This window comes from Rhinolophus sinicus, chromosome 8 (assembly GCF_057876585.1).
Source record: "Rhinolophus sinicus isolate RSI-liver-muscle chromosome 8, RSI-T2T, whole genome shotgun sequence".
Lineage (NCBI taxonomy): Eukaryota > Metazoa > Chordata > Mammalia > Chiroptera > Rhinolophidae > Rhinolophus > Rhinolophus sinicus.
The window spans coordinates 61,137,224-61,163,055 of NC_142508.1; the positions used below are offsets into that span (position 1 = coordinate 61,137,224).

Genomic DNA, 25,832 nt, shown 5'->3' on the forward strand with positions numbered 1-25,832 from the left:
ACTTGATGGAAGTTAGACTGAAAGTAAATATTTTATGATTTTGTGAACAATGAGAAAAGCCCTCTGACATGCTTCTAAATGGCACCAGGAAAAATCCCCCACCCAAATCTGTTCCTGGAGCTCATTGCTGGTTGGTCCCACTCCGCTCCCCTATATGTCACGCCAACTCTAAATATAAACCAACAGGCCAGCCTTACCGATGAGGAGACAACTGAAGTTGAGGTGTGACTTGTTCAGAATGATGAGGGGGTCAGAGGCTCTGCCTACCAGCAGGAAAGGGACTGTGATGTTGTGTTCGGGGATTAAGAAACTCCAGAATGCTTCTGTGATGTCCAGATGGAAAGGCGTGAACTGGAAGACAATCTAAGAAAACAGTTGGGAATAGCTGGTAAGAGGCACTTCTGTTTACTTACCCTGTGGGCTCCTAGAGGCTTGTCTGCAGTGGGGTTAACGATGGCTGACATTACCAGATCGTTACTACCTTTCTACCCTCTCTGGAGGGCGTATAAGTTTGGTTGTTCCAGCAACATCAGTGTCTGTTTGCTCACAGGTCTTTCTAAGGGGTCCACCCCATCCACAGCCTCTGTTGGCTCGGCTACAATATTCCACGCTACGACTTTAGATGGCATGTGGAAATGGAGCGATTCAGATAGAAATTCGGAATTTTAACTGTTCCCGAAAAGTTTGGGAGTTAGCAACCCTGGGTCCACTTGTCTGTGTGGTGGTCATCGGCCGGAGCACCGTGGCCGGCCAGCTCTGGTGTCCCGCAATCCCTGCCATTGTCCCTTAGGCCTTTTCATTCCTTTGTATGACCTCCCCGAAAGCATCTGAATTTGTCATTTCTGTTTCATGGATTCCTTTCTGCCTTCAAGAGCTCTGCAGGCCTTACAGGCCATGGGCCTGTAGATCTGTTTTGGCCAGCAAGTTCATATTTAAGTCTGACCCCCTAACCTATATCACTTTGTAAACAGTAGGACACGGGACATGACTCCACTTTTCGGTTTTGCCCTTTGTCTGGACCAAGTAAAAACACATCTATGTCCTTTCACTGCCGTCAGTCCCTTGGCCAAAAGTAATGCTTTACCTCATGTTACTTTAAGACTCCTAGAGTCCCCAGGCATTGGTGCCCTGTACCCCTTTCTTACTTTGATCATCTCAATTTTTAAAACTGCAAACCCTAGAGATCTGTTTCTCCATGGCCAATCGAAAGAGCTCAGGTCTGTCTTGTGCACACGGATGGCCTGACATATATAGTAGCCACTCAAGAAATACTTGTTGATAGATGCACCCTTAGGCTGTTCCCCCAACTCTATCTCTATACCCCTAACCTGCTGTGCAGAGACGGATAGAATGATTAAAGCCCTGGGTCGAGTGGTCCTCATTCACACACACACACCTCAGCTTTCTTTTCAGGGTGGATGAAGCCTTTCTTTGTAAGGCATGTGAAGGCTGGAGGGTTCTGGAGACTTTCAGTTTCTTCAGAGATCCAGCAGAAGGAATAGATGCTAGTGGTCGGGTTCAGGATTGTAAAAGTCCTGGCCAAGGGGGAAGAATTGATAGCAGAGAGTAAGACGGTTGAGGATTAAGAGAAACTTTCTTAGGACCTGCCCTAACACAATCCTCCTACGTGGGAATCAGAACTGTTCCAGATACTTTGTTACTGTAGAAATGAAAACTGCATCTCACTTTGGGGTCCAAAGTATGGCTGGGGTACTGGACTTTGGAGTTTATTATGCCAAGGACCCTTCTGTCCCAGTGATCATCTGTGGTCCAGATGGTGGTTAGGGGTTATATTTTTATGCCTTCTAAATTGCCCCCCATGTCAAAACTAAGGAGACAGAATTCAGCTTCCTTACTGTAGCAGTTCTCTTAAGTCAAACCCTGGATATTGAGCCTGCTTCTGAGAAGCCATCTAACTTGTTTCTCTGAATTCTTCCTCTGAATTCTTTAGAAGGGTCAACCGATATGAAGTCAAGCAACTCACCGGAGATTATTCCCTCCTATGCCCACGCTGGTGAACTCAATCACCCGGGTGTCCGGATCCAGAGCCCCACCACCAGGCCCTCGGAGATCTGGGTTGCGCCAATAACCACTGATGTAGTCCGAGTCTTTCAGGTCAAAATGGCAGAAGGGCAAGAAGCTCCGCCCTTTTACTGATAGGACTGGGCCTTGCTCTCCAGGCCGCAGGTTGGGAATCCTGAGAGGATAAGGATATTTTTACTTATTTTTTAGTTTTAATCAATTGTTGCTTTCTTAGTTGGTTGGAAATGAACATTACATCCACCAGAATGTGAGCTCCGTGAGAGCAGAGGCTGGGTCTGTCTTGGTCAACAACATAACCTCAGTGCATTGAATAGGACATGATACATAGTAGGTGTTCATTAATTAACTGTTGAGTGGATGGATGCATGAATGCGCTGAGTATGAGGAGCCTGAATTCTGGTTCCTTCTGTGTACCTAAGTATGGCCTCAGGTTATTTCTTCCAGCCATGGTAAGAAAACCTCCCTGCTGTAAAGTGAGCACAGAGGCTTATCCTCTGGGTCAGTCCTCTCACAGGCACCTAGTGGGATATGAAAAGTAATGCAGAAATCTTTAAAAAGTATCCTGAGCTCCTAGGAGAATGTGAACTGGATGTGAGCAGACTTCCAGCACCAGCTCCTAGCTTAGGTGGCCCAGGTGTGGGAAGGGTCCCTGCAGTGTGACTGCAGGGTTTCCAGGAGGCTCTTATGGCTCAGCCACCCTAGGCCATGGTTCACGGAATCCCTCTGGAAGGTGGGAATTCTCCATGGAGCTCTCCCGTGAGTGGGTACCACATCAGGGACTTTCGTTGCCAGGGGTTATTGGATTGGCTTCTTTCTAATGGGGTCTGGGCCCCATCTATTCCTTGCTTACTATGCACCAGGTCTACCACGTAATGTTTGTTGTGTTCATTGTGTGCCAGGCGCTGTTCTAAGCTTCACTGAATTACCTTATTCTGTCTTCACAATAACTTTGCATTTTACAGTTAAGGAGACCTCGTCTCAGTAAGGGTATGACAACGCCTTCCCAAGTTCATGCTGGTCGCAGGACTGGAACCCACCTGGCTGCCAACCATTTTATTCCCCAGTTGGACTTTTGTATGTGGCTGGGAAGGGAGAGGTGGGCCAGAGGAAGAGTCTGGACCGGACTGATGAGCAATACAAAAGACCAAATTCCCCTTGTTCTCCAAAGGCTGGCCCCTTTGAATCTTTCCAAAGGGAAATCTGGCCATTTGAGTCTGTGGAGGGGTCTAGGGTTGGAAAGAATGGTGGTAGTGGTGGGACAGAAGAGGGATAAGAGCTGCCGGGCTTTGTTGTGGGGAGCACATCTCCTTACTGGCAGAAAAGATTGCTCTCGAAGTCTCCAACCTCCAGTGGGGAGAATTTCACTTTGATCTTCTGAGTCTTCCCCACTTGCACAACGCCTGAGGCCGGCTCCATAGAGAAGGCCAGTGGGGAAACGTCGGTCCAGTGGTCCACGGCACTGTCCAGAGTGCTGCCTGTGGGCAGTGTGCCCTGGCTAAGCTGGTCTTTATGAGAGAAACCTGTGGGCAGACAGAGAGCCGGTGATGTTCTGCATTTGCAGTGGGAGGACAGGACGAGGAAGCCCACTCACAGGTCCTTAGGGACCTGCTGTGGGGGTCTGTCAGCCCCCCGTTTCTAGCCAATGTACTTGACTTCAGGCACTAGGGGTAAGAATTATAGTAGCTCTCACAGGTACTCATGAAAAATTCTTCTATTACTTCCATCAAGTTTTCTTCTTCCTTTTTTTTTTCAAGTTTTCAAATTTGTTTCCTTATGGCTTACGGGAGTGAGTCAAGTAGAAGTCTGTGGGTCTTTTGCTTCAAAAATAATGGGCTGTGAACATCATTTTTGGAGAATCACTGTTTTTAAAGTAGGAGTGCACAATCGGGGGGCCCACGGATAAAGGCCCATTAAGAAGGTCTGGGAATCTCCAAAAGTGAAGCAGGAGTAATGAATATTTGCCAACTAAGTGCTGGGCCCCTTTCTAAGTGTTTCACATGTCACCTGCAAATTGGGCATGGTGTGTATTTTCCTGGGAGACACAGTTCATAGCTTTCATCATTTTCTCTAAGGGTCTGTACTCTCCTAGAAGGTTAAAATCTAAAAGAAAATATTCCTAGGGATGTGAGGGAGTGCCTGAGGGGGGCCAAGGTCAGGCTCCAGGAGGACAGACGTTAGCTTTTCAGTTTCTCAGGCCCATTTGGCTCTGTAGACGGCAGGAGGCCTGTGTTCTGCTTCTCCTTAGCTACCTGGGGGCCGCTGAAGCAGAGCTCACTTCTCCATGAACAAAGTTCTTCTAATTGGGGACAAGCTCAAACCCTGGGTTTTACCTGTCATGGCATTTACCTTGGTTATCCGGCATTGCGAAGCTCACAGCCTTTGCCGCCTCTTCTGAGATCCAGTTGAATTCCAGCTGCACATTGCCTGAATTAATCAGTTCAAACCTGCAAACAGATCAGGGAATGGGTTTGATAAACATGCTGCAGATGATTTTTGTCCTGTCTGCACATCATTTGTACTGTTACTTAACCTTTTTCTTTAAGTCAAGTCACTTTATTTCTTAAATATTTTTGCAAAAGGCAAGTTTTAAGCAATTTTACCTGAAGACGTGCATTTGATGTACCAACTCCACTTCCTTGTAAAACACATAAAATATATACATTGCTATTAAAAGTAAAAATATCCAAAGGTTTAGCACTTAAAATCATTTTGTATATCACTGGCACCCTATGCAGTGCGCTCTCAGCGTGTATCATTGGAATCCGAGAAATTCTCATGAAGGAGGAAACAAAAGTCTATTTCACCTGATAGTACCTTCCTGGGGTGCGAATTCTATAGCCCCTCCCTTCCTGAATCACTTCTCAGCGGGAACAATGTCCCTGTCATCAGAAACCATCTGACCCCTTCCGGAGAGGCCTGCATTGGCTGAGACACAGACTCGTGCCAGATTCTGAATCAGCAGAGGCTTTTCCCACCTCAAATTTCTCTGTTCTAAGACAAGAACTGGGAGATCGCAGTTTTTTTCTGGAATCACTATTAAACTTGGTCATAGATGGTGACAGCAGGAGCATGAGGTCTTGACACAAGAACATGATTGTGTAAGAGAAAGAAACACACATGCTCTTCTTGGTTTTAGGGCAGCAGTAAAAGTTTTGGGGGGTGGGGTGGGAGTAGGTCTAGGGTGGGGCTTGGGGATTAGATCTCCATTATCCCATCCAGGCAGACCACGCAGGGATGCCTGAAGTCAAGTGCTTTGGCCTCAGGGGCTTGTATTTATTGTGTGAATTGATGAGTACTGGTCTTCTCGTCTTCACCCTAAAGAAAAGTTTTATGAAGTGGAGAGATCTCAGTGGAATGGTTTTCATAAAAAGAATTCTAGGTCAGGGGTCAGCAAACTGTTTCGTAAAGGGCCAGATAATGAGATTTTCTGGCTTTGGGGGTCCCTGCAGCAACTACCCACTCTGCTTCTGCAGAACCGACGCAGCCACTGACAATATAGAAACGAATGGGCATGGCTGTGTGCCAACAAGACTAGTTACAGAAATAGGTGGCGGGCTGGGTTTGGCCCCCCGGGCCACAGTTTGCTGATCCCTGCTTTAGGTGAAATGGGCGTCAGCAGAAAATCCCTCTTCTGCCCCCTGTCTTTTGGTCCTATAATTTGAGAGGACACTACGTGCAACAAATGAAAATGAGTTGAACAAGTTAATTACTAAGTTTTACAAAGTAGAAATGTCAGTGGCTTGCATTTTTGTTTGTAATTCTCAAAGATGAGTCACAGGCCTTCTCTCTTTGTCTCTGCATATGTTGCTTTCTCTGCCTAAAAGGCCCTTTTATTTCTCACTTCTTCACCTGGCTACCTCCTATTTGTTCTCCAAAATTCAGCTGGGGTACCAATTTGTCTGGGAAGCCTTCCCTGATACTCTGTCTCTCCCATATCTTGGTCTGTTTTAGGGACTCTTACTACATACACCATGTCGCAACAACCATCAATTCACCTATTTTCACCCATTCCCCCACTCCCCTCTTGAAAGCGAGACCCAATGCATCCTTGTATCCCTGCATCTGAATGTGGGTGAAGGATTAACATAACCCTTTGTCATTCCAAGGACAATTTTGACTTTGAACTAACTTTCTAGCTCTGTTTCCCGAGAAAATAAAGGAGAAATGTCAGCTGTCTTATTAAGCAACATTGTTTATAGTAAAAATGACCCCTGCTTGGTAAGTCACATCTGGTCTGGGAAGAATTATGATTCTCTGGAAGGAAGCTACAGATTTGGGGTTTTCTGAAGCATGAGGTCTTGACACAAGAAGCAATACCTATGGAGTGATTATGAAACATTTGGCTTCTGTTGGTCACGGAGCTTCTAAGCAGGATGGATCCCATCCCCACCAGTGTGGATGTTGTCTGAGCTGTCACCTGGGGGGCCAACAAGAAGTTCCTGGGTGGTGGTGTGGACGGCTGCAAGGACTATTCCCACTGAGGCTGAGCGCCTGATGCCACCCTCCTGATGGGCTGGGTTTCCTGGCCTATATTTTAAGTGTGAACTTCAATTGCTTCGTGGGTCTGAATGCTCCATTGGACCCATGAAGACACTCTGGTGTGTGCTACACAGACGATGCCTGATATACACTGTCGTAGACCGGAATAAATGTTTGGTGTACAAGTGAGTGCATGACAGAATGAAAGAGCCTCTCCGAGGAGAGTGGGAGGCTTCTGACGACTTACTCAAACACTCGGGTCTGGTAAACGAGAGTTTCCTTAAAGTGCACGTCTCTCGTCTGGCACTGGTATGAAGCGAAATTCACATTGGCACTGATCTGAAGCATTAGTTCTCGGTAGTGCTCTTCCAGCACTGAGTGAGCAGGCTCAGGGTCCGTCTCTATCACCTGTAACAAAGGTAGCCCTGTTGTCAGTGAGGCAGCGCCAGCTTCTCATAGGGGTAATGGGGGTGGAGGGGATAACACAGTATTTTATTCTACTCATGCAAATTAACACCAACTCACAAACTCAAGTTCCAGAACAAATGATTAAGGCAAATCCAAAATTACTCATAAACGAAAGGAAACAAGACAGTACTGAGGGCATTAGGACGGCACAGATATAAGTTTTGGGGTCAGATGGACTCCAAAGAAGATAGAAGAAAGGAAATCATACAGATAGAGACAGATATTAATGAAATAGAAAATAAATCTGAAACAGAAAGGACCAACGAAGCCAAAAGTTGTTTATTTGAAAAGATTTTAAAAACCTTCGGTGAGCCTGATCAAGAAGAAAAAGAAAAAATACAAATAACCAATATCAGAAATGAAATGGGGGACATTACCATCAGTGCTCCAGATTTAAACATGTGATAAGAAAATATTATGAATAATTTTATGAAAATACATATGAAAACTTAGTTGAAGGGCAAACTCCTAGAAAAATAATTTAATAAAATAGATTCAAGAACAGAAAAACAAAACAAAACAAAAACCCGAAAAGTCCTAATACTATTAAACAAACCAAATGGTAGTAAAAAAAAAACCTTTAAGATCAGAATAAATAGAGCAATATACCTTGTTAATGGAAAGGATGAACTAATTATAAAATTGTCAGTTCTTCCTGAACTGACTTATAGATGTAATCCAAGTCCAATCAAGTTTCCATCAGAGTTTTCATTAATAAATACAGTTGGCCCTTGAATAACGTAGCGGTTAGAGGCACCAACCCCCCACACAGTCAAAAAACCTGTGTATAATTTTGGACTCCCCTAAACTTAACTATTAATAGCTGTTGACTGGAAGCCTTACTGATAATATTAGTAGTCGATTAACATATATTTTACAGCTATATGCATTCTATATTGCATTCTTACAATAAAGTAAGCTAGAAAAAAGAAAATGTGATTAAGTAAATCAGAAGGAAAAGGAAATACCAAAGATGAGAATTCTGTCATGAACCAAAGATTATAACGAATCTAACACTGAACACCCAGGGGAGAAAGAAAACAACTAAAAGACTAGGCATGACATTTGTGAAGGAAGAAAATGTGGGCGGACTTACTCAACTAGATAGCCAGACTTAATCTAAAGCTCTATCAATGAAGCGTAGCTTGTGTGACATTTGTAGGGTGGATGGCATGCTTGGAAGTTCAGTTTGTCACTTTTGAAATCAAGGTCAAGTGGAATGGGAACTTTTTCTTTTTTCCATCAAAGAAGGAAGGATGACACACTGAACTTGAGAGCAGCAGGCATCCAGGAATAGCGGTCCGGGTCAGATTCGTGCTAGAAGTCCCTACTCACTTTTCGTTTTATAGTCACAGTCCCAGGCATGTTTCTGGGCACGTCCACCCACTTGACTGTGCGCATGCGGTCATCCCAGTCGGGAACCTGGTCTGCAGGGAGTTGAAACGTGATCTTGGAGACCTTGCACTTGACCCCCATCTTCTTCAGATTGATGGGGATGTCTGACTTCATGGTCACCACTGTGTCTTTGGCACATCCAGGGTGAAGGTGGCCAATCTGGAGAAGAGCCTGGGATTAGTATTTCTGTGAATTCCATCTTGAGGACTCTTGCTACCTGATGGTGACATTCTAGAGAAGGGGTAGAGCCAAAAAACTTGGCAAAAAATGTATCAATCAAGCCTGCATATCTAGATTATTTTAAATATATACAAAAGCTTCTTATATAGAAATACAATCATAAAAACTAGTGTTGCTAATATGTGTCACACTGTTACTATTCTAAACCTGTACACCATTCTATCAATCCCTGTGAGGACAATATGAGACGTACAGCTATTACCCCTATTTTATAGACAAGGAAACTTGTAACTCACTCAAAGTCATACCATTAGTTTTGGAAGATCTGGATTGTGACCCAGGCGATGGCTTTAGATACCACACTCTTAACTACCCGTGCATCTTAATTAATATGATCTATACAAATTATGGACAGATATACACAGCACATTAGCAGTTCTCAGAGTGTAACCTGGCGACCCTTAGGATCCGCAAGACCTTTTCAGGAATCCACGGTGTCAAACTATTTTCATCATAATACTAAGATGTTATTTGACTTTTTCTTTTTTTTTTTTAATTTATTGGGGTGACAATTGTTAGTAAAATTACATAGATTTCAGGTGTACAATTCTGTATTACATCATCTATAAATCCCATTGTGTGTTCACCACCCAGAGTCAGTTCTCCTTCCATCACCATATATTTGATCCCCTTTTACCCTCATCTCCCACCCCCCATTTGACTTTTTCAATCTTTTTCTCATGAATGTACAATGGAGTTTTCTTGAGGTTATGTGACATATGATACAGCATTAGACTGAGTACAGAAGCAAATATGAGAATCAGCTGTCTTCTTTCAGGGCAGATATTAAAGCGATTTATAAAAATGTAAAATAATGCCACTATTCTCACACAGTTTTTTTTTGGAAAATATAGCCATTTTCATAAAAACATTATTTATATTACTATGTAATGGGTTTATTGTATTTTAAAATGAATAAATGTATGTTTTTTATTCATCTCATTTTTTTTTCAATTACAGTTGACATTCAATAGTATTTTACATTAGTGTCAGGTGCACAGCATAGTGGTTAAACACTTGTATAATTTCTGAAGTGATTCCCCCAATTAGTCTGATACCCACCTGGCACTACACATAGTTATTACAATATTATTGACTATATTCCCTGTGCTTTATTTTACATCTGTGACTGTTTTGTAACTACCAGTTTGTATTTCTTATCCCTTCACCTTTTTCAATCAGCCTCCCAACCCCCCTCCCATCTGGCAACCATCAGTTTGTTCTCTGCATCTGTGTGTCTGTCTCTGTTTTGTTTGTTCGTTTATTTTGTTCTTTAGATTCCACATATAAGTGAGATCATATGGTATTTGTCTTTCTCTGTCTGACTTATCTCACTTACCATAATACTCTCTAGATCCATCCATGTAGTTGCAAATGGTAAGATCTCATTCTTTTTTATGGCCGAGTAATTAATATTTCACATACATATATGTATATGTATATGTATATGTATATGTATATGTATATGTATATGTATCTATCTATATCACATCTTCTTTTACCAGTCATCTATTGATGGGCACTTAGGTTGCTTTCATATCTTGTAAATAACGGTGCATATATCTTTTTAAATTAGTGTTTTGGATTTCGTCAGATAAATACACAGAAGTGGATTTGCTGGGTCATAAGGTAGTTCAATTTTTAATTTTTTGAGGAAACTCCGTGCTGTTTTCCATAGTGGCTGCACCAATCTGCAATCCCACCAACAGGACACGAGGGTTCCCTTTTTTCCACATCCTCACCAACACTTGTTGTTTATTGATTTACTGATGATAGCCATTCTTACAGGTGTGAGGTGGTATCTCATTGTGGTTTTTATTTGCATTTCTCTGATGATTAGTGACATTGAGCATCTTCTCATATGTCTATTGGCCATCTGTATGTCTTCTTTGGAGAAATGTCTGTTCAGGTCCTCTGCCCATTTTTTAATTGGGTTTTTATTTTTAGTTTTTTGATGTTGAGTTGTGTGAGTTCTTTATGAATTTTGGATATTAACCCCTTATCAGAGGTATCATTAGTGAATATCTTATCCCAGTCAGTAGGTTGTCTTTCTGTTTTGCTGATGGTTTCCTTTGCTGTGCAAAAAAGTTTTAGTTTGATGTAGTCCCATTTGTTTATTTTTTTCTTTTGTTTCCCTTGCCCAAGGAGATATATCAGAAAATATATTACCAAGAGCAATGTCAGAGTTTACTGCCTATGTTTTCTTCTGGTAGTATTTGTGGTTTGGGGTCTTACATTTAAGTCTTTATCCATTTTGAGTTTATTCGTGTATATTCTTTTTTTGTTTGTTTGTTTCATTTTACTGGGGAATAATTGGAGAACAGTGTGTTTCTCCAGGGCCCACCAGCTCCAAGTCGTTGTCCTTCAATCTAGTTGTGGAGGGCACAGCTCAGCTCCAAGTCCAGTCACCGTTTTCAATCTTAGTTGCAGGAGTGCAGCCCACCATCCCATGTGGGAATTGAACCGGCAACTTTGTTGTTGAGAGCTCATGCTCTAACCAGCTGAGCCATCTGGCCACCCCTCTGGCAGCTCAGCAGCAGCTCATTGTCTTTAGTCTAGTTGTGGAGGGCGCAGCTCACTGGCCTATGTGGGAATCAAACCAGCAACCCTGTTGTACAGAGCTCACGCTCTAACCAACTGAGCCATCCAGCCGCCCGCTTCTTGTATAGTCTTGTAAGAGGGTCGTCTAGTTTCATTTTTTGCTTGTATCTATCCAGTTTTCCCAACATTATTTATTGAACAGACCGTCTTTACACCACTGTATTTTATTTTTTTGCCTCCTTTGTCATAGATTAATTGACCATATAGGCATGGGTTTATTTCTAGGCTCTCTATTCTGTTCCATTGATCTATGTGTCTGTTTTTATACCAGTACCATGCTGTTTTGATTAGTATAGCCTCATAGTATAAATGCATGTTTTTAAACATTCTCAGTTTTAATTTCTAATATGGTAAATATTGATAGACATAATCCACATAAACAAAAGCTCTTTGGGGGGGTCTTCTATCATGTTTAAGAGTATAAAGGAGCTCTGATCAAAAAGGCTGAAATTCACTGAAGTATATCAGATATATGGGAAATCCAATTTGGTCCATAGAATAAAATCATTTATCATGCATCAACACAAACATACAAAACCCCATATATATACCATACCATATATGTGTACACACACACACACACACACACACACACACACACACAGATAGTTATTTTGTGTTTCGGATAGGTAAAAAACTCTCCCTCCTCTGGAAAGTGAAGAAGAAAGCTTAGTACTTCTGAAGGCCACAAATATGTGTGCGTGTGCGTGTGTGTGTGTGTGTGTGTGTGTGTGTGTGTATTTATGTTTGTGTGTATGATTGTGTATGTGTGTGTGGTATGTGGGTGTATTTAAATGGACCATAAGAAGCTATCTCTGCCTACTTTGACTAATGCTTTACATCCCTCCAGGAAGCAAAACTTCTTCCTGATAGCACTCAAGGATTTAGAAGTAAGGTCCCCACCCCACCATGATCTATCCCCCTTGAGTTCTATGTCAGAGTGGAGTTGGTGGCTATAACAGAGCAGGAGCATATGTGGGTTACCCAGTGTCCTGGGTACTCAGAAAAGAACTAGCTATGAAATGCAATGACTGGCAAGAGGCTAGGATATACTATCATGTTGTCGTAGGCCTTGGTCAATGTCAAGCTTTGGTCAGAAATTCATAAAATGTGTGCTGTGAGATGCTAACAGAAGGGGTTAGAAAATTCCAGGTAAAACACAGTTAACTAGGCTTTATTATGCTGAAGGGCACTGGGAATCTTTAAGAGAAAGACGCAACTTGTACCATTTTCTAAATCTCAGTTGTCCACAGAACCCACCACCCCCATTTTAGCTTTCAGAGAACCACTTTTGCAGGACTAATGTTTAAAGAACACACACCTAGGGGGACATAGGTCTGCACCGTGGGGTAGGAAGACTGGGACCTGTTTTCATCCCTACTGGATTCCATGGAATTCCACAGTGTCAGCCTAGCAACAGTCTTGGCAGACCCCATTCTCTGCTCTTAGACCAGAGGGGACACGAACAGTGTCCTCTGCTAGCAGCTCTGAGTGAGGGATGGTTCCAGCTTGAGATTCACCCATCCCATGCCTTCCCTTGTATCCTTGGAAATGGACTGACAATCAAATTGCAGTTGGCTTAGGCCTAAGAGAGCCCAGAAAACAGTAAATGGCTTTCACTTACCTGTGGGGAAAAGGTAACTGTAGCTAAAAGGGGCCATTGAAACCGTAGCACATTCACTTGGCTGTGGTTAGTGATTGTGAAGCTCACGTTATAGCTGTTTCCTATGTGGCAGTCCCCAAACTGGATGTGGTCCACCAGAGCCGCTAAAGGACAGAAGCAGAAGGTCAGTGAGTCCTCCCTGGCCTCCTCCTGGGGCTCGCGCCCCTAAGGCGGCAGCACCTGAAAGACTTGTGTCTCACTGGCATGAACTTCTCCCTCCTTGGATGGTTGTATTAGAAAAAACCTGCAGTCCTGAGCAGTAAGCTTTCCTTCCTGGGGGAGTCTCCCCATCCATCCATCCATCCATCCATCCATCCATCCATCCATCCATCCATCCATCCATCCACCCATTAGTCCGTCCATCCACCTTGGCCTTCACCTCCGAGAGAAAACATAGATCTCCAACTCCATTTGTCTACTGAAACAATACTAGTAAGAGTTAGGGTTGCCAGATAAAATACAGGAGTCCCTGTTAAATTTGAATTACTGATAAACAATGAGTAATTTTTAGCATAAGTATATCCCATGCAATATTTTGGGACACACTTAAAAACTAAAAATAATTCATTGTTTATCTAAAGTTCAGATTTAATGGGGACTCCTATATTCCGATTTTCTAAATCTGGCAATTCTATTTTAAGTATGAAATTTTGTTTCTAAACTACGGTTCACTGCTGGCTCCTGCTTGACCTCTGACAAGAGAGATGTCACCCTGTAGCTGTGAATAGGGGTGAAAACGCCAGACATGTGAGGAGCGTTGATTTTAACCCATATTATACAGACTGCCCAATGCTACATTCCAGGACTGCAAGCTCCTAGAAAAACTGTGAGACTGTGTTTATAACTCACTTTACAGTGATTAGCCACATAATCAGAGTGCTTAGCAAATGCTTTTTGATAATAATGATGAAGTCAATTTTCTCCTACCCCAAAGTACAGTCAACCAAATGAAGCCATAGCACTTGATATACTGCAGGGCAGCACATCTTAGGCTTTAATATACACACACATCACTCAGGGATCTTGTTCAAATGCAGATTCTGATTCAGTTGGTGTGAGGTGCCTGGGTGGGGTCTGAAATTCCCATTCCTAAGAAGCTGCCAGCTCATGCTCACGCAGTAGGTTCTCAGACAGTGCCCTGAGTAGTGAGGCTGTGGAGAACGATGTCCTAGAGGAGGCACAAGCTTACATCTTCTCTAGTTAAAGAAGCCCACCAACTTGCTTAGAACGTCTAGGATACAGGGTTCAGACGAAACACACAATGCCAACATAAGCCAGCTAAAAGAAAAAGAAAGGGAAAACTATAGAGAGACAGATATTCACTTCTTAGGTAATCTGGAATCTGGATTTTGAATTTTGCTTATTAGCTAAACTGGAATTTGAGCTCAAACTATAAGCGCCCTAAGGGCAGGGACTCTTCTTATTCTTTGGAACGCCAGGGCTCAGTGTAGTGCCTGGCACATGCCCACTGAGGCTCCATAACTGTGCCTTGAGGGAGCACAGGAATGAATACAGTGACCGAGCCAAGCATGATGGAGTATACTGTGGTGAAGAGGCAGTTCCGTCCTCAATTCCCGGGAAGCTAGTAGATTTTTTGTTTAAATTTCACTCTCATTTAAAATGACCCAAGAGCCAAGAGCTGTCAACACCTCACTGCTGCTTCTCCCACCTGCCACCAAGTCTTCCATAGTGTTTTCCTCGATGGCCTCGGAGATGTCTGAGGCCTCCTGGCTGCCGGAAACCATCAGCCCGTGGATGTTGTCCAAAGTGACGTCGTCCTCATAGCCCTCTCCCACCAGGTGGATGACCGTGTCCTCGTACTGGTTGTTGATCACTGATAAGTGGATGGTGCCTGTCATTCTCCCAACCTTTTGGGAGTGGAAAACAACATCAAATTCTGCTGTGTCTCCAGGAGGAACAACCAGAGAGGCTGTGTGAGCTTTCTTTGCTGCAAAGAGAGGAGAGAAGAATGATTTAGAACCACGTTAAAGGAAGATGCATCCATGAAGACCCTGACTCAAGGGAAAGCAGCCCGAGGGGAGGAATGAGCATTGCCTAGAGTGGCCATTGGTGACACTGGCATCCTAATCTGGCTGGGTCCTGATTAGTTCCCTAGCAAAACAGCACCGGGACCCACTGTCCTCTAGAAGCTACTCTCCCCTACTTACCTTTTGCATGGGGTTTGTTTTCCTCTTTGATGTAGATGTAGGAGGTAGTGGGCCTCCCTTTCAGGGAGAAGACTCCTAGGTGGTCCTGTAGGTCAACATGCAGCTGGCAGAAGGAAAGCAGGACTGAGTGTTACACTGACAGGCTGCTCATGATTTTTGAGTTTGGAGTGACATACTGTGTTGTTTGGGAAGTACCCAAAAAAAGCCATTGTGCCTAGTGCCCAATTGCTTGTTTCTTAGTAAAAGAGAGATATAATAAATATTAGACCTTGAGAGAAAAAAAGAAAATTTAGTCCAGCTCTTGTTATCCGAGTGAGAAACTAGAGGCCTAAGAGTGTAGGTACTTTCCAGATCACACAGCTAAGTTGTGTCAAAATGGGGTTGTTGAGGCTTCTGCTATTGACAAAGGCAGTTAAAAACGATACTCTAGACCAGGGGTGTCAAAACTGCGGCCCGCGAGCCAACTGTAGCTCGCAATCCATTGTTAATTGGCCTGCAGCAAATTCCAAAAATATAGTTTACTTAAATAAACCAGGTGAGGCAATACGTACTTCACCTCGAGTGAGTGGCCCAGCTGTTTGTGTATTTTACCGCATATGGCCCTTGGTAAAAAACGTTGAGAAAAGTTTGGACGCCCCTGACCTAGACTAATAAAATGGAATGAACACTTGTCATTCTGTGAGGACTTGCATGAATGTGGGTTCCTGAAACCCAGTATTTCCTAGGTACTAGGGCATTAGTTGCTCGATAGTGCCATGTTGAGTATCTTACCAAGATAATAGGACAACTAAGGGGGGCCTCTGACCTACTTGTAGAAAAGTGATGTTATCTAGCCCACTGGAAGCCGTATATCTGATTTAAAAAAAACTACAGCCGTGTATCTGATTTTAGGTATGAGGTATCAGCAGACATTTTTAGAAGATAGCAATGCTGGCACCGTGATGAACATCATGGGCAAGATAGAATGATACATGTAGGGCACTGGTTAGCTCAGCTGGTCAGAGCACGGTGCTCTTAACAACAAGGTTGCCGGTTCAGTCCCCACATGGGCCACTGCGAGCTGCGCCCTCCACAACTAGATTGAAACATCAACAGCTATATACAATGTCAGAGGGGTAGTAGCTTGGGGGAAGAAGGTTATCCCTTTGTGAGGGGTGTAAATGTCTAACTATTACATTGTTTTGTACACCTGAAACTAAAAAAAATAAAAATAAAAAAATAACATCATTCTTAGTCTAATTATTTCTAAAAACTTTTCAAATACAATACCCAAAATATGACCAAAGATAACCAGGCATGTGAAGACATGACAACATGAGCAAAAATGAGCTGAAATAGCAGATTTCAGAAACAGACCTACAGAGACTTCAGATTTTGGGATTATCAGATATAGACTGCAAAACGGCTGTGATTGTTGTGTTCAAGAAATAAAAACCAAGTCTGACAATTTCAGCATGGAGCTAGAAATTTCAAAAAACTAATTACATATATTTGAAAAATGATCTAATAGAAATTCTAGAACTGAAAAATATAGTAATTTAAGAATTTAATGGAAGGTTTAATAGCAGGTTAGCTACAGCTAAAGGGAGAGTTAATGAACTGAAAACAGGTCAAAATAAATTATGCAGAATGAAGCCCAGAGAAAAATGGATGGAAAATACAATGAGGCTGTAAAACATAATAAAGAATATAGTGAGATGGTCTTCCACATGTTTAATTGGCTTCCCAGGAGGAGAGATGCAGTAGTCAAAGACACATCTAGGAATTTTTCAAAACTGATGTAAGACATCAATTGCAGAATCAAGAAGCCTGGTGAATTTCAAGAAGGATAAATGCAAGAAATCCATACTTAGACACATCATAATGAAAGTGCAGAAAACAAATACAGTGTGAAAATCTTAACCACAGCCTGAGGGCAAAGATTACCTTAAAAGATATTTTAGACTTAAAGCTGACATCTCAGCAGTAACAATGGAAACCAGCATACTCTGGAATTATATCTCCCATTTGCTGAAAGAAAACAACTGCCAACCCAGAGTTCTATAGCCAGTAAAAATTACATTAAAAATGAAGGAGAAATGGAGATTTTCAAACAAAAACAGAAATTTCACCACCAAAAAACTACTAACAAGTATTCTTCAATATGTAGGAAAAGGATCGCAGGAATGCAAAGCAATAAAAATGATAACTATGCGGGTAGATCTAAATGAGCCTTAACTGTACAAATAACAACAACAACAATAACAGTACTAATTTCTATAGGGTTTAAAATATACATAGACTCCAAAGTGCTCCACAAGTTGTCCCCTTACTCTACCTTCTATTTTTATCGCCCACCGCTCTCCTACCTGTACACTATGCTCTTACAAAGTTGGTTGCTTACTGGTTCCTGTTTGCACCTTACATCTTTTTGCTTCTGTGCCTTTGCCTTTGGAGTTTTCTTTTTCTACCTGGGAGGTACTCAACTGCCATGCCCACCACGTGAAACCCAGCTATCCTCAATGCCCAGCTCAAATGTCATTTCATAGCAAAATTTTTCGTGATCCCCTAGATGGGAGTAGAACATTTTTAAAAGTCCTACAGTCCTTTGCATAATAACCCTTACACAATTTAGCATTTTTGTAAAATAAAAACATAATTTAATTGCTGAACTAGAAGTCCCTACAGATGTTACATCTCTTACCCCAATGATTTTTCCCCCCTCATTACAAATGCAATGTTAATTACAGGAAAAAAGTAAAAAAAATAAAGAAGACACTAACACTACCCATAATCTTACCCACTAAGCTTAGTGTATATCACTGTACACTGCCTCACACAGTAATTATTAGTGTACTGTGTAATCTGGTTTCTTACACTCCTGGAAGGCAGAGGCCATACCTGATTTCCCTCTGCATGTCCATGTCTTATACAGGTTAAGAAGAAGTCCTCATAAATTAGGGACGGCAGAGACCCCAGTGTCAGAAGTCTTAACTTCTGAATGATTTTTTTCCCTTTCCACCCCACGCTTCACCCTCCAGCAGTACCTGGGTGGGGATTGCGCCGTTGTTCTTGAGGATGAGAGGTAGTTTCTCTGAATGACCAAGAAGAAGCCTCTTAAAGAGGAGCAAGGGGTTTCCGTATTGATTTTGGAGAATTGGCCGCACTACGGTCACTCGAGGGAGGTTCCCCTCTCCCACGATATCAAACGTGAGGCTTCGGTTCTTGGTCAGGTTGCTGTAGAGAATAGGGAGATTGAGGCCTGTCAGCCTGGCATGGCAGGGATGACATTCTGGAGAGTGTGGCCTGTAGCCCTGCTCAGGGGAGGCTGTTGGGGAGCTGGTACCTGGGCAAGCCATCCAAGGTGGCCTCAAAGATACACTGGTAGGTCTGCATGGTCTGCGGGGTGAAGGCCACCATGGCAAAGGCGTGTGAATGACTGGCAACACACATCTTGTTGGGTTCCACTTCAAAGATATCGATGATGCGAGCAGTAACCTGGGGGTGGGGCAGGATCGGCGTGCATGTTAGCTATTTGTGTTTACACGGGGCATGCTGCTTATCTCTATTGCCCCTGCTGTGAACTCGCCCTCCTTTAAACTCCGCAATAGACATGTTGCATTGCCTGCATAGTCAGGCCCCTGGAAGGAGCAGCCTAGATACTCTGAGACTCTCAGCACTAATGGCTAGACTTGTGATCTGTGACTCAAATAGATGAACGAATCTAGGTCTTAGATAGTCAGATATGAATCTTTGTCTCTCAGAACTAAATTAAGATGCCCAGAGATCATTGGTGGCTGCTGATCTGAAAGCCAGATGGAGACAGTGTAAGTGAAAGACTCATGGTCCTTGAAAGATGGACAGAGCCTCTACTGGTCTTCTGAAGGCGGGATTTCAGGTGGCAGTTCCCGCCGCACAGAGCTCTGGCTGTGTGGTGCATCCTGATCTCGTCTGAGCTCTCTGATGCATTGGAACAAACCTTGCTTTGTTTGGATTATCCTGAGTGGGTTTCTGCTCCTTTGCAACTCTAAGAGCTTTAGCCAGAACAATCTCCCTCCCATAGCACTTGATCTCTTCCCATCTTGTGACAGTGCTTTGGGAAGACTATAGGGACCCCTGGCATGGCCTCAAAAGTCAAAAGCATTTTTCATTCTCATGGGAGGCCAGTGGGATTCAAGACTGACTATTTCCTCTTCTTCTCAAGCTGAGGGCACTAAGCTTTCTTTGTTTTTTCCAATGGATAGTCTGCCAATTAGGGAGAAAATTAGGGAAGAGGAAAACATACAATGTCGGCAAACCTCCTGTTAAAAACCTATCTTTGTTTAGAAATCAGGCTTGCTCACTTTTTTATGTTTTTGGTAGAGAATAGGAAGAAAGCTATCCCTTCGTGTACTAAATAAAGTTAGAGAGTAATGACTGCATGTCACCAGGGCCTGAGGGAAGTCAGAAAAGAAATCAGACTCTCAAACCCTGCCCCTCTGCAGCGGTTTGGGAATGCATACTCTATTCTCGGCTCTAGGCTAGGCCAGCCCTCTCCGTGACTCCCCCACCACCATCAGCGATGTGAACAATGCCAGTTCTGGGGCACGAGGACCACCTGGGCCAAGATTCCACTTTTGGGCAGAGAACTGAAGCAGCTGAGATGACACTAGGTGGTATTTGCAGCACACCTGATTGGAAATTAAAGGTGGGTGAAACATATTACATATTAACTAAGCCCCCTCTCTCAGCATCATGAATGTTCTCTTCCACTGTGAGGAAAAAGGATCTCAGTATGATCTGACTCAGAGGGGAAGGAAGTTTTGAGTCTGGCAGACCCTGAGATGGGTACATATTATTTGCCTTGTGTGTGAATGAAGCTTGGCTTTAAACCTACCCTTGTATCCCTAGGCTCTGGGACCCAGGGAAAGAATTTAGCCTTTCTGAGCCTCAATTTCCCTCACTATAAAATGGGGATAATAATACAAAGTCTGATACTACAAACTTGTGAGGATGAAATGAGGTAATAAATGTCAATAAATCATTTAGCACAGTGTCTAGCATACTGCAGGGGCTCAATAAATGCTCACCATTTCACCTTATCCTTACAATCTGACATCCCCCACATCTCCTTTACCAGATGAATATGCAATCGGAGGCAGCCTGCCTGAGCGGGTGCTCGTCTTGGCTCTCCCCATAATGCTGTGTCTATCGTAGGCACATAGTGAATGTTTGATGGATGACTGAGTTGTTCATTCCTGAGTACCAGTTCATCACAGAGGTACCCAGAGGAGACATCCATTGGGACAAATGTATGGCTGTTGGCCAAGGGGAACTGCCCAGTTCCCTCTCATAACCTCCAGCAGGGCCTGAGGGCCAGATAACCCCCACTCATGTATCGAGGCTCCAGAGCAGGGGTTTCCAAGAGCGGTTTCCCCTGCTGTCTGCCAACCTCGGTGGCTGGGGCCACGGGAGGCTGCTCACCTTGCTGGAGATGGGCTTAACTGCAAGGTTCACATCACACGCGATCTTTCCCACATTGCTGATCTTGAACCGAGCCTTGGCCTGATGGCCCACCAGGATGTTCCTGAAGATGAACTTGTTCTCGTCTTCCACAAACAGCCCCCCGCTCTCTATGGTCTGCAGGATGCTGTGCATGTTGGTGCTGCGACAGACCTGGTGCTCCTCAAATATCAAGGCATTGTTGTCCGTCACGAAGGCTGGGGAGTGGAGGGAAGACTGGGATGAGGCCTGAGAGCCCAATTCCTGCCTCCTGTAATTCTCCATTTGGAGGTTTGGGTGCCGACAAAGGACAGTCATAGAGGAGGGGTAGGGTGTGGGTGATGGGACAGAGTCTACCTTCTTTTGTACTGCTCTTGTTGGTTGCCAGGCCCCAACCACCCTTCCTCCCAATGGTAAAGAGGGGCAAGATCCAGGAGCTGGGGTGCACTTAGGAAAGAAGGAGGCGTTGGCTCACTTTGGTTCTCTCCGTGCTTCATCTGAGATCTTGCTGGGTTAAAGATATAGCATGCTAGTCATTGACCATTGTTCTCTGTGTTATGTTGCCCACAAGGCGTAACCTGGTCACGAGCAGGATTCAATGTTCCTGAGTCATGGGCCATATCCCATCACACCGTGGTTCCCAGGGAACACTGTTCATCTGAGGATCCTGGACCAAACTCAGGAAGACTGGGAGTGTAAAGCTATACATCCTTTCTAGGTGTGCGTGCTCTGTAAGTCTTTAAGGACAAATATGGCTGGAGACACTAGAGGAAGTTCTAAGTCCCAAAGGCAGCAGCCCAGCTATTTTTGCTAGACATTGCATGGTGGGGGGTGCTTCAGAGAAAGGTCTTTTAAGGGGTGATATCCAATCTGAGTGCTCAGTACCTGGTAGACAGGCTTCAGCCAACAGGGTGTAAAGAATGCCAGTGGGCTGGTCTCTTGGGTCTCGGTCAGAGATTTCGATAGCTATGAACTCCTCACTCCTTCCCACGGGGTCAGCCACGCAGTCCACAGTGATGGTCTGCATGCCTCCGGAAGGAACGGAGCCAAACCCAGGGTACACGGTGAACATGCCGTGGGTGAAGCGGATCTGCAGGAAATGGTGGGAGGGGCGGGAGGGGTGGAAGTGGAGTGGGGCACAGAGTCTGAGCCCTTCCACCAGTCATCAGATGCTGTCAAGAGGATATCTAAATCAAGTCATAACACCTTGTCTTAAAAGGAAAAGTGATATTTCAAGGTAGCTGTTTAATATTCCCGCTACAGTAGATTCAAATCTTGCTATCCTAGGGAGGTAATTGTTGCAAGAACTAGTTGGAAGGTGGCCTTTCAGGGTTTCTGTGAACAAGGAAAAGGGCACTCACCTGGTTAGTGATGTTTACATCTTTCTGAACAGACTCGGAGAACTTGGTTGCTTTGGAAGGGCCAGTCTTGCTGAAGCTGTCGCTTTCCCGGGATCTTGCCTGCCGAATATTGCTGATTCTGCTTAAACAAGCAGGAGTACACACTTAGGCTGGGGTAATCACATTAAACACCACCCATCTGCCTGCTTGCCAGGTCCTTTTTCCTACGAACACGGGGAAGAGCCCTTCTTTGCTCAAGAGGGCATTGGGGTAGCATAATTAGCATTCATCATTAGTCAAACTCATTGAACAATTGTGATAAAAATATGCACTAATTGTACTTGTTAAATATGATTCATAAGGACATTAAAAATTACTGCAAGAAAAGAATCATGTAAAAATGTTTACTTGTGTTCGTTGCATAGCAGTGTGTGGAAGTTATTTGTAAACATCAAATCTTTTACCTAATCTCACTTAAAAAAATGAAATGGCAAGTAGATTACATTCTGTCCCTTTTCTTCACATTTATAGTCATGGTGTTATTAAGACATAGTTTGAGCAATAACACTAACACAGGTTTTGGTAACTGTTCACTTCACTTGAAGGTAGTTTACCCAGTAATTAGTTTGTCTAGAAGTTATTTTCCTAAAATATTCAAATGTATTTGAGGTGCAATCTTAAACTTTTGAGTGTTTTATACATTTGAGCATTCATTTGCTTACTGGCCGGAACAACTGAAGCTCTACCCCCTCTTGAGTGTTTTGCAAAAATTTGTGTATGCCAAAGTGAAAACTAAATTAAAAGCAATTTAAAGCAAAGCATATTTATGTCTTAGTAGCGATAAATAAATATTATTAAATTATTATAAAATAAATGATAAAAAATTAGTTTGAAATTAAATTTGGAAGAAAGACTTTAGACAATTTAACAAAAATTTTCTTGATACAGTCAAACTTTGTCAAAATGGAAGAGGATAGCCACAAAAATATAAAACAGTTACAAACAATGTAAAGCTGTATATATGATTTAAAACAATTAATTGGAAAGTCCATTTAAATTAATAATTCATTAATTAGAAAGGCAATTAGAAAGTTAGACAAAATGCCTTGGGAATTGGCAAAACCATCCCAAATTTACCAAAAAAGAATATGACAATCAAATAAGGGCCAAAAGCATTCAATAAGGTAAATTGTTTTGGTGAATTGATTGAGAGCAACCTTTTAAATAAAACATGTTTTGCTGCTGGAACCACTAATAAGTTAGCTATTGTGATAAAGTATCTTCATGGGGAGAAGGTAAAAACAGTCCCGATAGACGGAAGGCATCACCATGCTTTCTCTAGTTCACAATTCCAGGGTACCCTTTGCCATCCCCCGATCATGAAGTGTACCTATGATTTCTTTTGACTTAGCTTGCTGTTATAACAGTGTCTTGACATCCTACAGAACGATAGATGGGACAATGACTTACTAGCAAGTCCTGTAGCACATTAGACGCACCAGGAAAACAGACGCAATCCCAAACAGAAGACTTCACATTCATTCAATTAAACTTTATCGGATGTCTGATAGCAGTTAGAAAGCATGTGAAATCTGTAGTCAGAACTGAGATCTACTGGTGATTTCTTGCGTCATTTTGGATGGGCCAATTCTTAACTTTACTAATCTCACCCACGAAAGGGCATTGGGAGAATTTAGATAACATAAATGAAAAACCTTTGTAAGATACAAAGCAGTAGGGAATGACATGAGTTACGTAAATATTTGTCTTACATTTTCTTTTGATTAATGGGGCTCTCCCCCGTCAGCCTATAAAGGCCATACTTGAAGTCAGTAACACCTTGATTTTCTATGGTGAGGGTGGCGCTCTTACGAGTGCCACAGATCAAAGCCCCAAAGTTGATGATAGAGGGTGGGTTGATGCTGTATTTGGAGAACACTGCATTCACGGAAAATTTAATTGGGATGCTGGCGATGATTTCACCTCCTTCTGCGACATTGGGTTCAATGATCTAGAAAGGGAAGAAGAATTGGGAGAATGTTAGCCATAGGTATAGCTCCAGATTCCCATGACTGTCTCCTTCATTCCCTATTTTCATCACTGATATGAAGCCAAGTTTTTTATTTCATTCTCTTTATATTTATTGCATCAACAATATTAGCAAGTAAGAACATCAAACTTAAGACTATGTACTAGCCATGGTTCAACATAGACCAATTTTTGCCCCCTGCTTCACTTCTTCACTCTTCTTTTGCTTTTGATGAGTGAACTCAGCTTCCTTGTCTCAGGTGCTCTCCAAAGACCAGGGTCCACATTTCCTCTCTGGCACTTTTAATTTCTGATGACTTTGCATACCTCCCACCTGACCTACCTGTGCCTGCTAGTTGGGGACCAAACCCTGGTGTATCCTCTCTGATTGCCACTCAGGCCAGCACTCCCTTTTTCCCTTTGAAGCATGGGTTAGACCATGTACTCTTCTTCTTGACATGAGTCCCACAATGCTGCCACTGGTGAGTGACCCCTTGGTGCTCTTTTACCTGACAGCGCAGGACTGGCTGATGGTCGACCTTCACTTCCTTTTTCGCATGGAAGAACACCTGGACATTTGTGGGCTTTTCTGTTGTGGTCAATGAGCCCTTCTTCGGTTGGACTGAGATCATAGAATTTAAATTGGTCGCTGAAATCCCTAAGGAGTCCACAGAAAAGCTGGAAGATAAGCATAAAAATCACTGTAAGTCATTATTCAGGGAACCCAAGACACTAGAGAGGAGACTCTAGACTGCTAAGTGCCTGACACTCTAGGCTCCAGCCCTGCTTAACTACTATGCCTAGCTGTGTCCACTGTGTATTGTACTCGGTGACCACCCCTCTTCAGCCAGGATTGACAGGCCAGGGATTGATGCTTGAGGCAAAGACAGACATCTCTACCCTATGGTCAACAGGTATCTTTGCAGGAGTTTTCTGTCCAACAGGGACACTTGATGCTAGATAAGGATCAACTAAATTAATTCATCTCCCTCCCTCCCTCCCTCCCTCCCTCCCTCCCTCCCTCCCTCCCTCCCTCCTGTCTCAGAGACTGAATGCAGTACACACAAAAGGAACAGTGAGTGATGCAGAAGACAGGGGATCTAAGAAACAAGAGAAAGCAGGGGGCAGAAGCCATGCAACAGATGCACTCAGAAAGGAAGGTTGTGGCCCAGTGGGGGTGAGGTGAGAAGCCACAGAGAGAAGCTGACTCATGAGAATGGCAGGGGGACTGGGGAAGGAGCAAGGAATGTAAGAGGAGGCGGGACAGCTGGAGTTGCCGTGGGGACCCAAACGTCAACCCCACGCCCCAGGAGACCTTGTCACTCCACTGCTGCATGCTGGGTGTCTCCATCTCCTCACCGCCTGCACAAACCCCTCATTACCTGTTCCAACCCCAGGGTGACTCTGCTCCATGCAGCCTAAAACAGCAGAGCTAATGCCCTATCATAATCTGAAACAAAACGCAGAAACGGGCAACATTCCATTCAGCCCTAATTCCAAAGTGCCTGTGGCTTTCTTCTAGGCTTGTTAAGCTTTTATTTACACTTAATTATTTCCATACACAGTTCTAACTAATAGTCATATCGAGGTGGGACCTCTCTAATTTCAGCGTTCTCTGAGCTGAAATGAAACTTTCATGAATACATTGAATTTCTTCCAAGTTTGCCAGTGAGGGGTTCCTTTATCAACTGTAAATTCTTCTGGGGGAAGGATGATCTTTCATAGAAACTGGTTGGCCATGAGTGCTGGCACTGCCACCGAGGGTTGTGCGACCCTGCACGGGTGACCTCCCCCCTCCCCCCACCCAGTGCCACCCTGTCCTCTCTGAGGAATCTCCCAGATTTAGTGTTTCATTTTTAATCTCAAGAGATGAGCAAAAGCTGGACCTCTATTCCAGCAGGCTGCCATTTGAAAGGTATAATACAGTGGTTCTTAAAAGGAAAAAAG

At 43.4% G+C, this 25,832-nt stretch overlaps 1 protein-coding gene across 3 annotated transcripts in view; it reads right to left on the reverse strand.

The window, feature by feature from the left end:
- HYDIN (HYDIN axonemal central pair apparatus protein) overlaps window positions 1–25,832 on the reverse strand; it is a 289,372-nt gene that overhangs the window by 31,027 nt on the left and 232,513 nt on the right. For all 3 annotated transcript variants that reach the window (XR_016022033.1, XM_088800246.1, XM_019757602.3), the window contains 17 exons: window positions 24,395–24,563; window positions 23,630–23,868; window positions 21,879–21,996; window positions 21,403–21,607; window positions 20,500–20,735; window positions 18,383–18,534; window positions 18,084–18,273; window positions 15,058–15,160; window positions 14,559–14,837; window positions 12,851–12,993; window positions 8,326–8,544; window positions 6,770–6,930; window positions 4,390–4,487; window positions 3,356–3,563; window positions 1,985–2,197; window positions 1,397–1,535; window positions 198–363 (listed from right to left, as the gene is read on the reverse strand). Coding sequence is in view for 2 of the 3 variants with exons in the window: in XM_088800246.1 (XP_088656372.1) it covers window positions 198–363; window positions 1,397–1,535; window positions 1,985–2,197; window positions 3,356–3,563; window positions 4,390–4,487; window positions 6,770–6,930; window positions 8,326–8,544; window positions 12,851–12,993; window positions 14,559–14,837; window positions 15,058–15,160; window positions 18,084–18,273; window positions 18,383–18,534; window positions 20,500–20,735; window positions 21,403–21,607; window positions 21,879–21,996; window positions 23,630–23,868; window positions 24,395–24,563 (3,038 nt within the window). In the remaining variant the exon portion in view is untranslated. The remainder of the gene's footprint in view (window positions 1–197; window positions 364–1,396; window positions 1,536–1,984; window positions 2,198–3,355; window positions 3,564–4,389; window positions 4,488–6,769; window positions 6,931–8,325; window positions 8,545–12,850; window positions 12,994–14,558; window positions 14,838–15,057; window positions 15,161–18,083; window positions 18,274–18,382; window positions 18,535–20,499; window positions 20,736–21,402; window positions 21,608–21,878; window positions 21,997–23,629; window positions 23,869–24,394; window positions 24,564–25,832) is intronic.